This window comes from Apus apus, chromosome Z, assembly GCF_020740795.1.
Source record: "Apus apus isolate bApuApu2 chromosome Z, bApuApu2.pri.cur, whole genome shotgun sequence".
Lineage (NCBI taxonomy): Eukaryota > Metazoa > Chordata > Aves > Apodiformes > Apodidae > Apus > Apus apus.
In genome coordinates this window covers 44092768-44109791 of record NC_067312.1, presented here as the reverse complement: position 1 = coordinate 44109791, position 17024 = coordinate 44092768, and the positions used below count along the sequence as shown (strand labels likewise).

General features: G+C 37.1%; 1 protein-coding gene across 1 annotated transcript in view; it reads left to right on the top strand.

Annotated features, from left to right (window-relative positions):
- SYK (spleen associated tyrosine kinase) overlaps positions 1–17024 on the top strand; it is a 52742-nt gene that overhangs the window by 24166 nt on the left and 11552 nt on the right. The window contains exons 4-8 of the mRNA XM_051642581.1: positions 2012–2150; positions 4851–4932; positions 5507–5556; positions 10184–10252; positions 16643–16736. Of these exons, the coding sequence (XP_051498541.1) occupies positions 2012–2150; positions 4851–4932; positions 5507–5556; positions 10184–10252; positions 16643–16736 (434 nt within the window). The remainder of the gene's footprint in view (positions 1–2011; positions 2151–4850; positions 4933–5506; positions 5557–10183; positions 10253–16642; positions 16737–17024) is intronic.

Below are 17024 nucleotides of genomic sequence, written 5' to 3'. Positions count from 1 at the left end.
TGTAGCTGTTGGGGTTGGGGAAGGAAGAGCTCAGAAATGTGACTACAAGGTTACTAATGTGCATTCTGCCTAAACACTAGATGTTGATGGGCTATTTGGATCTGTGCCACTGTCCTTAAAAATCAGGACTCTCTTCTCCCATTGATGTATGTGCTCTCAATAAATGTTTATGATGCCTCTTATGATAGCAACAACTCTCGCAAGTGAGAATCTGTTTCACTGGAGTTAGTTGTAATGGAGACACCGTTTCCTCATGTGAAACATGAGGGACATTTGTTAGTGGGAAAAAAAAAATCCATTGCATTTTTATAGTCTTATTTGTGCTGTACTCTGAACAGAAATCCAAGTGCAATTAAATGACATTCATTTGTGTTTCAGAAACAATGTCCTCAATTCTGTAAGTATTTTTTCAAGTCTTCTTTGCTAAGATCAAGTAAGAGGAAGACAAAACTAATTCTTTTTTTTAGCAGAACCTGTTGCTCTTCACTGCCCAGTCAGAACAGGAAATCAGCATGCTTAGAAAATGCCCACATGTCATGAAAAACCTCAATGTGTTTCAAGTTGCTGTAGAGACACTAAGCAAGTTACTTTGGTTTCAGAAAAAAACCTGACCCTTCTTCCCTTTTCCTTTAGCCAGCATCCTCTTAGGCACGTCTTAGGCAACAAGAATTACTTTGCTTGAAAAAATAGTTACATGAGTAGTTCAGACAAAAATACTTTTAGTTCAGCCTTGAGTGAGTCAGTTGAGGAGTAGAATTTAATGCTTCCCTCTGCAATCTTCTGAGATGTGATAGAAGTACTAGTGTTGCACAAGTGAAGCTTTCCAGCACCTTAGTGAGTATATACTGCTGTATTTCTTTTTAGAGCTTTTGAAAACTTTGAGGGAGAGTGAGTAGATTTCTGTGCACACTAGAACAAGAATTTTTAATGTAGTTGAATGTAGGTTTTTCATAAGAAAAATCCATTATTCTAGAAACCTTTAATCTAGCTCAGTTTCTGTCTCGCTATCAGCAGAAGGTGAACATAGGCAACTCAATCTAAAAGAAAAAGCCTACTTTCTAAACTCAGAAATGCTGTACCAACTATGATGGAGCTAGTAGCAAATTCCTATCTACTCTGTGTCCAGTCAGCAGAAGACTGTGGTCTCAACACTTTACAGGTATCTCAGGTGTTGCTTTGCAGATCTCCTGGAAGAAGGAGGTCATCCTGGCAACCTATTAATTTTAGACAATGTTTTTATATTACATTCTGTGATCTCTCCCCAGTGATGTCTAGACCACATGAATACCCTGATATGATGTGAAATTTCATGTGAAATCTGCAACAAAGTATTTATATCTTTAAAAAAAAAATTAAGAATTTATTATTACAGAATTGTATGATGTCCTTCAAATTCCCAGCCAAACAAGATGTTTCAGTGAACAAAGATTTTCACTTTATTTGTATTTCATATTATATTATTTTAGTATTTTATCTTGCACCCTTACTGTCATCTCTATTTCAAAATAGAAGATACAAGAGATAAATCTTGCTCTAATGGAAGCACTTATCTGTTATTTTTAATTTTCAGTCAGCTGTAGAGGAGATTGAAGTATAGCTGATTTAATGTATTGGATCCTGGCTTCAGACTTCCATGGGCTCTGTAGACCTACAGTGTACAAGACTTCAAATGCTTCCTTGCTCAAGGAGCTCTTTGTGCACTGGATGGTGCTCTGTAGCTGGCTAGCAAAGAACTCCACATGGTGGATTTTCAGTTGTCATCTGTTCCTTTTTGGGGTGAAAAAAAACAAAACAAAAAAACCCCACCAAACTTTAGGGAATTTTACCCGAAAACAAATGACACTAAGAAATAGATGAAAGGCTTAACAAAACATCTTCAGAAGTTGCAGTGCTGAGTTTGCTTTGTTTCTAATTCAAAAGCTGAAAGGCGATGGTGATTTAAGAAAGAATTTTAACCCAGGTGCTCATTCCTAGTAAAGTGTAACCCTCTGAATCTCTCCTCTTCCTACAGTATCAGAGAGAGGGACAGCAATGGTTCCTATGCCCTGTGTCTGCTGAATGATGGAAAAGTACTGCATTACCGTATTGACAGAGATAAGACAGGAAAACTCTCCATACCGGATGGAAAAAGATTTGATACCCTCTGGCAGGTCCGTTAGATTTTAATCACTTCGGTAACTCATTGTGTTTTCTATACAACAACTAAGGCAAATTGTTTTACTTCACTATGTAACAACGGTCTTTAGCTAAACAGTAACATGTTTTGGCAGGTTATTTGTCACATTTCCAACTTTATGTGGCTTCTGTACATAAAGAGAACATATGTTAATGTAGACATCTATGTAAGTGTAGAGAGTTTAATGATTTTTAAATGTGATGTTGCAGCTTGGCCAACCTCAGAATTGCTATAATTATTATTCAGTTAACTAAAGATTCTCTGGAATGGAAGACCATTTGCATTTCCAGGTTACCATATTTAATAATAGATATGCTAGGTATAGTCTTTTGCTAACACCTTTTATGACAGCAATAAAAGAAAATCCTGGGGAACATAAAGGACATGGTTTATGATACTGTACACATACTGTATTATTTAGCTTTGAGATTCTCTACCTTCAAGGCTGAAAAAGCATAGTTTGCTGAGGGTTACCAACATGTCTGAACCCTGGTAAGGATTAAGTAATTAAGAAATGTGTAGTTAACTACACCATAGTCAGTACTGAAACTAAATACCAGAGAGATGACTGTTTAAACTGAAAACACGAAGGGAATTTAAACCCCTGAAGGAATCTCTCATGTCTTCTTGCTTAAAATTCTATTAAAACAAGTAAAGTGTCACAAATGTAAAATATGTCTTGCATATGTTAATTATTAGCCTTTCCTGTAAATGTTCTGCATATTTCTTTCCTGGAGTTACTGGAGATTTAAAATCAGCTATGGTGGCTCAAAAGTTTTTTTAATATGTCTGCAACTCTCTCACTCACAGACCTTGCACTTTATACCCAAATGCACCAAAGCCAAAATAGCAGTAATAAGTCTGTAGTAAAATGGCGTAGAGAGGACAATCTAGGAACACAAATGGCCACAACTATCCCTTTTAAATTTTGAGGTCCAAAGAAAGCATTGCGTATTAGGATAATTCCTGTGCTGTAGATATAATCGCCTGTCATGGACGGGTGTGGAAAGTCATAAGGTTGCTTAAACAATAACTGGCAAAGATATTTTGAACAGGCAATTTTAATAGACAAGTTCAATGGTAAGGTTCACTCTTACATACTATGTGGGACAGATGTGTAGGGCTTGGAATTTGATTGAAATTACTTACAATTAGATCAAAGGAAATGATATAGACAGGGATTGAGATTGACTCAGGATCAAGTTGGAGTGATTTGCTCAGGGGTCAGGGAAAAGAATGAGGAAGGCCTTCCTTTTGAGTCATGAGGTCTGAAATGGGCCCCCTTGCTTCCTAAACACCTTCTCAAAGGGGAGTCTAGGTTCAGCTGGCTCCAGACTTAGTCCCAGACTTGATCAATGGTTTATGTCTAATAAAGAGGCAAAGAAAGCCTTCTGTTGAGTCATGAGGTTCACAGAAAGCCGCTTGCTTTCTAAATGGCTTCTCAAAGAGGAGCCGAGGTGCAGGTAGATTCACTCCTAGTCCCAGACTTGCTCTTACAACTAAATGGTTTATGTGTGAGGATTTCAGTGTAGTGCTTTAATACATTGTTATGGTTCCTGTGTGATTTGAAGTAGAATTTACTTGAGGTTGAGTGACGTAACAAACCATTAAATCAGATTGTGTGATTTTCTAGCAATTTGCAATCAGTAATCAACAATTTCTTATCATCAAATGCAGAGCTTCAGTTGAAGATTTTAATATATTATTAATATAATGTGATCTATTCACCACATGTATGAGAATTAGCAGACTACTTACCTTTTCCCATTGGATAGACCAGTTTCCTTTGTGAGAGATGGGGTAGCAGCTTGTTGCCATCCTGAAGAGCTCAGAAGGGCCTCCCTCTCAGGACCAGTATTTATAGGGTCTCAAGGAGACTGACTTTGGTCAGTATTTTTCCTTTGTGGCCACAATTTGAGTCAGGGCAACTTTCAGAGTGGGCTTGTGACCTGGGCAGGAAGAGTTTCAGGTGCATTTCTCTGGCAACACAGTTCCAGGTACAGTTAGGGAGTGCCTGATCTCCCAAATCCCTGTATTTGCATTAGGACAAGAAGGTATCCTATTGTTTCAACTCACAGGTCCAGTAGGCAAGGTCAGAAAGTGAAAGATTATCCCAGCCCAATGCTAATGAAACAAGGACAGTACTGGGCCCACCACCCTTTTGACTAAAGCAAGAACAATGGTGGCTGGAGTTGATATTGCAACTCGACTCAGTGAGCAGGGAGTCTGCGCAACCACATCATCTTGGGTAAAAACAAATAAAAATAAAAAAAGAGAGGGTGTGATTTCATGATATAAGAAGAAGCTACTTGCTCAGAGTTACAAAACTGTCTAGTAGCAAAACTGGGCATGGAATGCTGTGTCTTACAAGTCAAGTTCCTGGGTCAGGTTCCAGTTTCATCCACAATGTTACTTCAGAAATATGCTCTCCAGCTAAAAAGAAATACGGAGAGGTAAGAATAAAGATCTTCTGTATGCCCAGTTAATTAGCTATAATATATGCCAATTATTTTACATATGCATAAAACTTTAAAGGAACAATATATTTAATTATACCTCCTTTTCATTATTATTATTTTATTCACTATAATTATTATTAATTATACCTACTTTTCATATCTTCTTCTCTCCTCCCTCTTTTGTGTTTTTTCTTTACCCCCTCTCATTCTGGTAGTTAGTTGAGCATTATTCATACAAACCAGATGGATTATTAAGAGTTCTTACGGTTCCCTGTCCACAACTTGGCTCAGAAAATGGTGAGTTATTCCCAGGAGGCAAGGGAGAAGTGGGGGTGGGGTGGGGGGGAGATGGGAGCGAGGAGGGGAAGGGCAGAGAAGAAGAAGAAAGGGAGGAAAGAAGGAGAGGATTAAGTCAATGGAGGAACAGAGGTCCAGTACGCTCTTTGGCCTGTTTCTTGTTTAATATCATGTTAAATACTGATGGGACTTTGTCCTCCCTCTTGCCCTGACTGCTGTGGGAAAAAGATGCTTCTGCTTGATCTTTGTATAGCTTGTGCTGTTCTGGAAGTGATGTTCACTCTCTAAGGCTTTCTTCTGTCATTCTGACTGAATAGTAGTACCATGGTGAGAGGATGAGCCCATACTTTTTCTGTTCCTTTGAATCATTTAGGCACTGCACATGCTTTTGTCTCAGTGGTAGCAAGTACTAGAGCCTGTTGCATATTAGAGACAAAAGCAAAGAAAATGGACCAAGAGAAACACTGTAATGTGATTTAAAAACTAGAAACGTGGTCCCCTGTGTAAAATTCTGTATTCTTACAGTACATATCTCACCTTCCCCAATATCTTTCTACATTTGATTCTTTTACAGATAATATTGTTTTTAACACTCATCCTTCTCTTCCTGGAACTCCTTCTAAGGTAAGGGTAAGTGGTGATATGAGTGGTAGTACTCATTTGAGAAGGCTTAAAGTCACATACTTTTCTACAAATCCTAATGCTTGGGTATTATTGCAGCAGTAAAATTGTTTTTCTAGGGATATAAGCAGGAAGTTGTAAGAAATAAGCTTAACTTGGGCTAGAATGGTTATTGCTTTCATGAGTTTTGCATGAGTTATTAATAATACAATGTTGTGAACTTTTATACATATGTGAAAATTAGTATTTTTTCATATGCAAAATGCCCCATTGATAGTTGTGTTCTATAGTGGCTATACCAGCACTAGGAGAAGAGACACTGCCTTTTTTACATTGTCCATTTTGAGAATCTGTTGACTGAAGCAGAAATGAAGGTTCAGTTTATTTTTATATTTGCTTTGTGCAGTTAACATCATACTTTGCACAAGGGTTTGGTTCCTTGTGCCTCTGCGTTGGGGGAATTTCTTCCATAAACTCCATGAAGAGTGAGCAAGCCCACCTGTGATTATAACTGACTAAGTTCTTAGAGTCACCTGAGGTGTGATACATAACACCATCTCATTCAGCTGTAGTTGATATCATCTGAAATAAGGAGTTTAATTTAGTTGTTTAACCACTCCCTGGAGAGTCTAATCATCTAGGTCATTATCTTGATGAAGTCCCATATTACTGAAAAAAAAATTTTTGTTCAAGTAAGCAATTACATTTATTTTAGTACTGCTGAGTTCCCATGGGCCCTTAAGTAACCATACTCATACCACCATGTTCTGAAAATTAGATGCAATTTATGCAACCTTTCTTTTTTTTTAAAAAGGTGTTCTTCAAGTTTGTATTTATCCCTTTTACAAGGATGTCTTTGAAGTTTAAACACATGGCTCCATGTGTGTATCATCTCATATGTGGAGAATTATAGCGATGAATCAAGCACATTCAATGTGGGAGTACTACATAGGTTTTAGATTATCCATGGAAAAATTTACAGTGCAAGTGTAAATGAAAGTAAATTTAATAAATCTTACCTTAGGTGTTTAACTTATAAAAAAAGTAGTCACAAAAAAAAAGTCAATCTGACTAAGTTGACTGATGTTTAGAAGCGTGCTCTGAAAGTAAATGGGCCAGCCTTTTCTCTTTTCATTAATGCATTGCAGTAATACCCCTCCAGTTGTTCACAATGCTGTACAGGTGAAAGACTTGGTTATACTAACACAGTATGATTACCTAACATTAATGAACTCAAATGAAGAGCCAGTCATTGAACAAATCACAAAGGCTCACTTTTGAGGAATTTTGAAGCAAGAGAGACATATATACCTGTTCACATGTCACTTCAGCCTGGAAGTGGTGGAATGACTTTCCACCAGTATGTACCTATGTCTTTCATTCAGAAGGGGCCTAGACCATTAGTCAAGAGTCTGTGCTTTGATTTTAGGTAGCCATAGGTAGGTGAGATTAATTCCACTCCTGAGTGAGTACTTCTCTAGCAAGTAGTTGACTTAGCTATACATGGTCACTTGCACTTTTTACGTACAGCCATTAATGTTTTCAGGATTGATCAATAGAAAAGATACTTAAGGATGGAAGTAAAAGGACAAATATGTGAATGAGATGTATTAAACGCATATTTTGCAAATATTCTCCTAAAATATTGTTTACAGCTCCAATCTGTTTCATGTTCTGAACTTTTATAAACTGAAATCTGAATTTTTTTTTTTTAGGAGTTTTATAAAGTCAGCCTGCTAAGTTACTTTCCTTGAGTGTAAACGTAAAAATAGAAAGTGGATTTTTTTATGTTAATATTACTATTTATGTATGTATCTCAAAGACTTCAGTTAGTATTGCCAGGTTATTGTACATTAACATTTTTGCACAAAAGCAGTAACTCACTAAAGACCACTGACATAGCTATTTTTATACATAGATCCCAAAGTACAATGTATTCAGCTTGCAAAAAAAAAAAAAATCTTGAAAAGAACACATACAGTAACGAAGTCTTATGTAGAGGATGTGTGAGCTTTTTCTACATTATGTACTCCATCATAATTAAGATTTAAGCTTAAGAGTTTCTGACATTTCTGGAGTACTGCATCTTTTTTCTCTTACAAAATGAATTGCCAGAATATGTGGATGTTTGAATTCGGACTCAAAATAATTGTGATGGAGAAGTTTCCTGGGAAAAAAAAACAGTAAAGTTCAGTAGAAACTAGTGCAAGATATTACTTCCAATAGTCAGCTGTAGAACCCAGGACAGGAAGCAGTAACCGTTTTTCAGAGGACATGATTCCTATAATGGATCAGAACAGGAACAAGGACCAACAACCATCGTGCTGGTAGACAAAAGGGAAACATCAGGAGTGTTTCCAGCTTGTTCAGAAGTGATGAGGTCACATCTGGAATACTTTCACCATTTTTTGGCACTTCACTGAAGAATGTTGTCTGACCAGAGATAATACAGAGCAAGGCAACAGGAATGATTGTGATTTGTGAAAAAATATTTATTACATTAAAGAAGCAAAAGATAGTATAGGGAGAGAGCATGATGAACATGTGAAGAAAGGAGAGGAATGGCCTATTCTGAAGGGTAAACTAATACTGTTCTTTACATCTTGAAAGTTTTTTCAATATTTTTTTTATTTTTATATAAATTGATGTCTGAAACATATTGGTAAGATTGTGAAGCCTTAGTGGAGAGCATGCCTAAGTCTCAAGTTGCTTGGAAGCTAAGAGAGTGCATGGCCACTGTAGAAAGATGTGCTGGCTGATACGCAAGGCAGACTGGCCAACTAATATAGCTGCAAACTGCTGGAGTGTAAGGGCTTGGGGTAGAATTTATGACATCAGGGGAGAGATTTGTGTAGTATTTGCTAATGCTCCAAGAACAAACTTAAAGAGGAATAAAATGTTACTCTTTCTTGTTTTTCTTGACCCTTTTTCTGTCATTTGGACATCTCCTTTTTAGTGATACTAATATACATCACCTGCGAAAGGATGGACTTTTTGCTGAGAAGTCTGCTTTGGAGTTAATGTCTCCATGCAGAATATGGAAGCTTATTTGTTACTTCTCTCTGCACATACATGCGCTAGAACTTTTCTTGCCTTTCACCAGAGGCTCCATAACTAGATTTAAGGTGATTATGATCCCCCTTGACTTTATAAATTACTTTTTTCTCCCTGCAAATCATCTCAACATGTATTTAAACATGCAGAGGAGCTTTTGATATGAGCCTAAAATCAGTTGTGGACTTTACAGTGAAGCTTCCAGCTTCTGGCCACTTCCCAAATTATCCCCTTGAACTTTTCAGTACTGTATTTAGCCACACTTAATCAGATAGTGATAATAAAACCTAAACCTTATGAGAACAGTGTAACTTCAGACAACTGTTGCTGTCCCTGATTAAGCATTCCTCTTGGTATGCATATGTATGTCCAATACAAACCTTTGAGTTGAGCAGTGTTACCATCAAGGCACTACAGGTGGCTGCTTATCAAGTACTGGGAGCTACTCTTGTCAGAAAAGTATAGTAAACCATGCTCACCATATGGAGAAGAGAACTTTTAAGGTCTTAGAGAACTTATCTGTTGCAGAACTGTAGCTGAGAAATGTAGGCTTCATTTCTTTCAAATATGTAAGATAATTTTGTGACATAGAATAAAATAGCAGATTCAGTAAGCTTTTTCAATATACAGTATCTGAATTTTTATGTATCACAGCTATGAAGACTCAAGTATTAAAAACTTTTCTGTTCTTCCAGCAGGATGAGGGACTGCATGGCTATACTTTTTTTATGTGAAATCTTAAAAATACCTTTTTATGTGAAATCAAACTTTAAAAAAAAAAAAAAGAGCTAAGAAAAATACCAATCCTAGCCATTAGAAAAGCTGCCTTTTCAGAAGACCAACTGGATTACTTAAAAGTTCAGAACATTGAAGTACAAGTTAGTTTGAAGGCTGTTCAAAGGGGCCAAGAATGTGGTTAAGATTATTGCTTTAACTTCAGCATCAGCCTGAATGCTTGGTCAGTAAATATTGCACCACAGTTTTAATTAAACACAAGTGGTCTTTCAGTGACCCCCTAGAAAGATTAATTAGTCACTTTTAGTTAAATTAATGTACTGTAGTAAGTAAACATACTTGCATCTATTTTAAAAGTGTCTTTATACAGAATGTAAGTGTACATATGATGTCTAAAGCCTGTTCATTTTTGTTTGTGTGCTTTTTGCTTCAATAACCACATTGTTTGTTGTAAGACCAAGGTGTGCTTCAAATCCTGCTTGATACTTTGGTCATACTTCAGGACACTAAAGTTATCAACTGATTTACATTCCTGAATATGTTGGGGGTGGCTAAAGCTCAGTAACAGGCAGGACACATTATGCAAAAGATCTGGGGAAAGGACAATGTGCTTCAATTTCAAAACTACTTCAAGGTGTATCTACAGATTCAAGATGGTTTGGGAGTAATATAGTTGAAAGATCTCCTATATTACTTTTGGTGCATAATATATGTACTTGGAGGCACACACAAGGGAAAGGCTGGGAGTGTTTTGTTCTTGTATGGTACATCTGTTTTGTAAAATACCTTTAGCTGTTTTCCTGACATATTTAATGTTCCTCTTTGACATTGTGGTTTCCAGAGTTGGGCAGGAGGTGGAATTATCTCAAGACTCAAATCATACACCTTTCCGAAGGCTGGCAGCAAAAAGGTGCCTCGTATAGTCTTTTTAGGTTTTTGACTGAATTAAAAGGGCTTGCACTTGACTGTTCACTTATTTTCCTCTCTTTTGGCTTGCTGATACTAAGTATGTGTCTTGGCTCCTAACAATCAGATTGTAAAGATTTTGTAAGCTTTCTACTTCTTCCTAATTGTCTGCGTAATTATCGCCTTGATTTTATAACTAAAGCAATGGTTTTGATGAAGTCTTTTAGAAGGGACTGTTATTAAGAATTTTCACACATCTCGAAATATTAGCAGAGATCTCTACGTTTCTGCAGATAAAATGTTTTTTTCAAAAAGCGGTTACTTATAGCAAAACAAAATGTTATATCTACTTTGAACTGTCATTCCTAATCAGAAAATTGGCTGGGTTACACAGTGCAATTAGTGAGTACATTTAAGGAACAATTTGTTAATAATGACCACTAAATGTATACTTACAGGAACTGTGTGCACAAATCTTGTTATGCATTGATGTTAATTACATTTGAGTGAGTGTAATATGTCACAAGACCAAGCAGAATGGGAAAGGTTGTAAGATGTTATGGTGTCAAAGGGAGGGAACTCAGCCCTGTATTAATGAAAATGCTGCTGCATGGCTAGAAATTTATGCTGCCTAGTATTTGATGTAATTGTGAAGCATGTGGTTATGAGCTTTGCATGCTGAAAATAACATGTGTACCCCTGTTCCACCCATGAGTTTATATTTTTGTTTGTTTGTCTCTTTATTACTTTATTTATTTACTTCCAGTTGCTGTTCAACAAAAATGAGCAGGCATAAAAAGTGCTAGTGGTATGCTGCTGTTCAGAGTGAAATGACATACATTGTATTTGATAACCTGGAAACATAACAATTTTACTTTTTTTATAACTTCAGTTCACTGTTATACTGAAGTACCAATAGCTATTGTGCTCTGCATACCCTTACAGGACCTATAACTAATTTTTAGTGTGCTGTCATCTTGTACAAATACATACAGTGTCAGGACATGTTCTAAAGCCAACTGAAAAGGAATGCCTTACTAGGACACATTAGACAATAGAACTATTTGGTTTTGCTCAGAAAAGTGTGGGATATGAATTCTCTAGAAATGGCTTTGTTCACTCTGCTGTCTGTTCACCTTGGAAAACTGTGCTTATTTCTGGCTGCTTTTTGCAAATACCTCATTCCTGCTTTCCAAGGAACATACACTGAGCACAGACTGAAGCCTACTGTCAGACAAAGGGCAATAGTTTAAGAAAACAATTTCAGACTGTGATTTGTTTACCATTTGTGTGTACTTAACTAATTCACAAATTAATCATACCGCCAAGTTTTAGACTCTAAAGTTAAGTCCTGTTCTGAACACTTCCATAACCCTAATATGCAGGATTTACTTAAGACTTGGTTAATTAGGCAGTTACCTCTCTTTTTTCAAAAACTTTAAGACAGTAAAATTAAAAATTTACACTCCTATATTTATTCAGTCTTGGATAGTGTAAGGTTTGTTGTTTCTTTTTTTATTTCACAGATGTGTTATTTGTATGTAATATTAGCACTCAAGTAAAAAACTTTAAAGCGGTTTTAGTCGCTAATGCAAAACTGGCAATTTAGACAATTTAAGTGAACACGTGCCACCTAGTGGTTACTAAGATGCCTTAGCCAAAGCTCATTTAGGATTTGGCTTTGTCGTGCAGTATTTTACTATGAAGTTTTATTTAGCAAAATAGGACGACTTTATAGTCCTGTATATACATTTTTGTTTTGCAAATCAGAATTATTAACCTGAAAATAAATTACAGTTATTGTACTGATTGCCTTTGTAAGTATGTTCTTTACTATAAATTTGTAATATTGACCATAAAATCAGGCTTAGAGTAGTTAGAGAAACTTCATTCATGTTTAAAAGCAAACAGTAAGTGGGCCTTGGGCTCATTACATCAACTAGATGCTATCAATCCTGCTTAGGTGTTACCTTCTAAGGCTTTATCCATGCATAGAAAGTGGTGATCTTTTTACTGGAAAGATATCTTTGAGTCAGTGCAAACTGTGTCCTGCTTTGCTCTCATTGTGGATGTGGCTATACTACTATAAAAGTGCCGCACTATTATGGCCAGTCCCTAATAATGGCACATTTAGCTTAGCTTAACTAGGGGTACCTTGAATTTTAACTAATGAAAATTAAACTCCAGTGGGCGTAAGTTAATAGGAAAACAGGACAGGCTCACAACAGCTGTTCTAGTATGAGAACATAAAATAACAGCTTGCCTTGTACATACCACAAGGTAAGTGATTTTTAACAAGCTTCTCTAGTGTACTCTTTAATTGTATTCTTTTTTACTGAATAAGCAAATCCATGGCCATTTTGCCCATTCTGTACTTCTTAGACTATAAAGAGTAATATCCTACGCTATACCTTGGCTGTATTCAGACAAAGCTTCCTTTGTCAGAAAAAGATCTGCAGAATTAAATTTGCTGGTTTTAAAGTGTAGGGCAGAAAGGACTCTGGATTTAAGTGACAGTTAAATGAAAAGGACATTTTGTTGTACTATTGCCCAGACCACTCTACATGCAGAGATACATACCTCCTACATCATTTCTAGTTTCGTTGCTTGACTTAGACATAAAAATTCCAGCCTTTCTGCTAGAAAATCCTATTCAAAGACATGCAGGATGCTACATGCCACAAATACCTAACTGGCAGAGCTAAAGAAAAATGTTTGAGGTTTTCTTAGTGCGGCACAAAATTCCCACGTTACTCATATGAGCTGAATAGGTGCCTGTGAAACATCAAGTTGCAATTCAACAGGAAGTATTAATGAAAAATGTTAAGCTGTTTAATCCAACTGTGACAATGGGGAATACCATAAGTATATATTAGTTAACTAAGGTAACACTGAGGATATGGAAGACTTTATCACTTATCTCAAACATGAGCAGCTTTTTGAGAAACAGAACCCACTGTTATATTTGGTGTCACTGTGGGATTTCCAATTCACAGCTGCAGTTTTATTCACAAGCACAGAAGTGGTGGCCTCTTTTTTTTTCTTCTTCTTCCTTTTTTTTTTTAATGCAGTTTCTGAACAAGAGCATCCAATCCTTTCTGATTATTTTAGTTTGTTCCTGAATTGCAAAGAGCAGAAATGTCTTTAGAGGTCCCATTTGAGGATTCAGCTGTATCATGTCCACAGCTGTTTTTTTGCCAGCTGTTCTGCACTGGGGAAAGAATTGTTGAGATGTATAAGCACAGTATACATTAATTTGGTTTGGCCAGTCCAACGTCTGCCAGTGCATATACTTCAGACTTAGAATCAGGCATATCTATCTACCTCTCTAAGGTACAACCAATACTAATCACGTAAGACCTTTTGCCCTCCAAGTTTTTTAAGATTTATGGAACTATCCGTTATTAATATGCTGGATACACTGAGTATTTCTTAAGCTTTTTTTCCCTGTTCAGCAACTATCAGATTAAGCTTACCTTACCATCTGTATAGGTCAGACCTATACAAGATGTTGCAGTGGAGTTGGCAATTTCCATCATTATGATTCAGCCTGGAGAGCTACATTGCCATCAAAAAAACATCATGTCTTACAATATTTTCAAGAGCTTTTAGTTTTCAAAGGCATTTCCCAAAGTTCTTACATCTCATTTTTCCTCAGCTTGGGTTACTGTGAGGAAGAGTGATACAATCTTTCTACTTACCTAAGAGTGAGGAACATCTACCACATTTGGACCCTTCAGTGAGCTGAATTGGTACTTGTTATTAACAGCAACTGCATAACTCTGTCCAGCACTCAACTCTTTGAGGAAAGAAAGAAAACAGAGCTGCTATGCTTTGGTGGTTAGTTTGGAGCTACAGCTACAGCAATCTGACTTTACCTAATTGTGAATACAGAAGTTTCAGTGTCTTAAGTGAGGAGTGTGCTGTGGAATATTTCAAGGTTTGGGTTCAGATACTCCCATCACATTTTGGGTGCACAGGGGAGGTACTCCACACAGTGAAAAGAGGACAAGTAATAGTCCCATCAAGGCTTTCAAAAGCAATGAGTCCCAGAGCAATGCAGTCTTTTCTAGATGTTGTTTTCTGAACACTTGGAAGTTTATCGGAAAGATTATTTTAAGGGAAAAATACACAAAAGGTATGCTTTGAAACTGTGATTGTATCATTGCTAAGTATTTCTGAACTTCCTTCCTGTAGTCTGGAAACTGCTACTGAAGACTCAGTCTCTTTCTTAGGTAGTCACCATATTTTTGTCTATTTTTTTTTTTCACACTCTACTTTTGGATCCCTTGGCCAGCAAGTTTTAACAAGAGGCTTCCATAAAATCTGGGCAATATGGTGTTTTGCACCTGCTTCCTTTGTACTTGTTTTTGTCAGGTATTAGTGTCAGTCCCTATTGCTTTCTATCCACACAGTTAATTCATTTCAATTACCTTTGGAATATAGAATGATCTACCTTTTAAAATATAATTAACATAGGGATCAAGAATACATCCAGGAAACTATCCACTGGAACTATAATCAATTATTAAAATAGTGATACTGAAGGGGTCGTAATAACTAGCAATAAGCAATAAGGGATATATGAAATGCATAAAATAAAATTACCATGGTCTCAGTAAGTATAATTCCATCTGCTCTGTTTTTGTACTGAACATAAGCATTTCCGTATACATCCTGAAAAAGTGTAGGGAAAGACTGTCCTGAGTGCTCACAGTAAAACTGCTGACCCATCGCTTGTGAGGCTTAGGGTTGAGTTTCAGTCTTAGTGGGGGTTTTCAGTTAGTGAAGGGTGTATATGTGAAACAGGTCTTGGAAATACAGTTCTCAGCTTGCAGACCTGGCAAGGTGTAACAGGCTAGAAAAAGAAAACTAGAACTGAGAATCTTGGTTTATGCCATTAATTTGCTTCTTTGTTATTGTGATTGGCAGCCCTGACATCTCAGAACCATTACAGGGCTCTTTTGGCTTCCCCTGACAGCAAATGACCTTTCAACACTGTTCCATAAGACTGAGCAATTCAATTCTGAAACATTACCTTTACCATCGTGTTGCCACCATGCTCATATCTTAGGCCATGATCTTACTGAGTGTGGGCCTCCTACTCAGGGTTTGTTGTAAAATCTGTGTAGTGAAAACTTTTCTGCTTCATCCAACTGGCAAATTGCTTCATTGCAATTTAAAGGTCTGCACAACCCATGTCAGGCATTTTTCCTACAAAATGCAGTTTCATAGAATTCATAGAATTCATACATGGTTTGTGTTGGATTGGACCTTAAAGATCATCTAGTTTCAAGTCCCCTGCCATGGCCAGGGATACCTCCCATATATCAGGTTGCCAGAGCCCCATGCAATCTCGCCTTGAACACTTCCAGGGAGGGGGCAGCCACAGCTTCCCTGGGCAACCTGTTGCAGTGTCTTGCCACCCTCACACTGAAGAATTTTTTACAAATATCCAAACCAAATCAATCCTTGTTCAGCTTGAATTTATTCACCCTCATCCTATTGCCAAATGCAGTGGTAAAATGTACCGCTCCTTCCTGCAGGCCCCCTAAAGATACTGGAAGACCACTGTAAGTTCTGTCATTCCCTGTTCCTGACAGTTCAAAGACAGAGCAGATTAGAAATTTCTCTCATCAATAGTTTATTGTGCCAGACTTACCTTTCAGCCTAGGAGCTCCAGAACACACTATGTTTCTGCTGGGGTCGTTTGTGTGCTCCATAGTATTCCTCTGGCAAAAAGTAAAGGCAGAGGGATTGTATTTGAATGAGATGTTCAAGTGCAGTAAGAATAAGGTCATTTTTCTCCCTCCTCAGAGCAGACAGACTGGCATGGTATCTGGTCCATGATGTTTGTCCGTGACGTTACACAAGCCTATTTAAATTATTACTCTTTTTTACAACAAAATGGGGTACATTTTGTTCCAAGTGTAGTCACTCTATAGCATCCATAAGTGAAGCAGGGAAGTATTTTTTGTTTTCGTTTGTGCTAGGAATTTTTCTATAGCTTAGATGTGAAAAGAGGGAACTTTGAAAGATCGGATTAAAGAGAAATCCTTATAACTACTTGTGTTACAGGTTTGAAAGAGCATGTAAATTTAGTATCTGCAGAATAAGATTTGTGCATGACCCATTCCAGTTAATTCTCTCAGATGAAATGCTCTGAAATCTTTGCAATAGCTTTTTATGCTTTAGCAGTTTGTGTTTCATTTGGCCTGCATATTTACTCAAGCAATAACTTCCAGAAGGAAATAAACTGTTCAATCTCCTTCTTACTTTCTGATTCTTGCCTATGTGCCTCTTGCAAGCATTATGCAATAATCCTTAGGGGGGGGAAAAAAAATAAAAAATTTCACTTACCTGTCCATTGCTAGAGCTCTATTTTGTGCTACAGTTTCAGCCAGCTATTGGTCACCCACCTGATGAAGCACCTTTTAATCCTTATGTGCTACAAAGAAAGATTCGAGGTATTACGGGAGCAGAAAAAGGTAGGCAGAGTAATTTATGTCATTAATACAATTTCCTTCTTTATTCCAGAGATCTCTCCTCAACCCATATTACTTTTTTTCTTGCATGTATTTCACACCGTGTTGTGTATTGATATAGCCACTGGTATAGCTGAAGCCTGGTAGTTGAAACTGCCAGATATCACCATCTGTAATAAGTGTCATGTAGCAGAAATCCCTTCCTCCATGCTGCAGTGAGAGATTATTACTTCATTGACTCTAAAAGCTGCATCCTTGCACTTCATAAAAAGAATTGTGCCCTGTTCCATC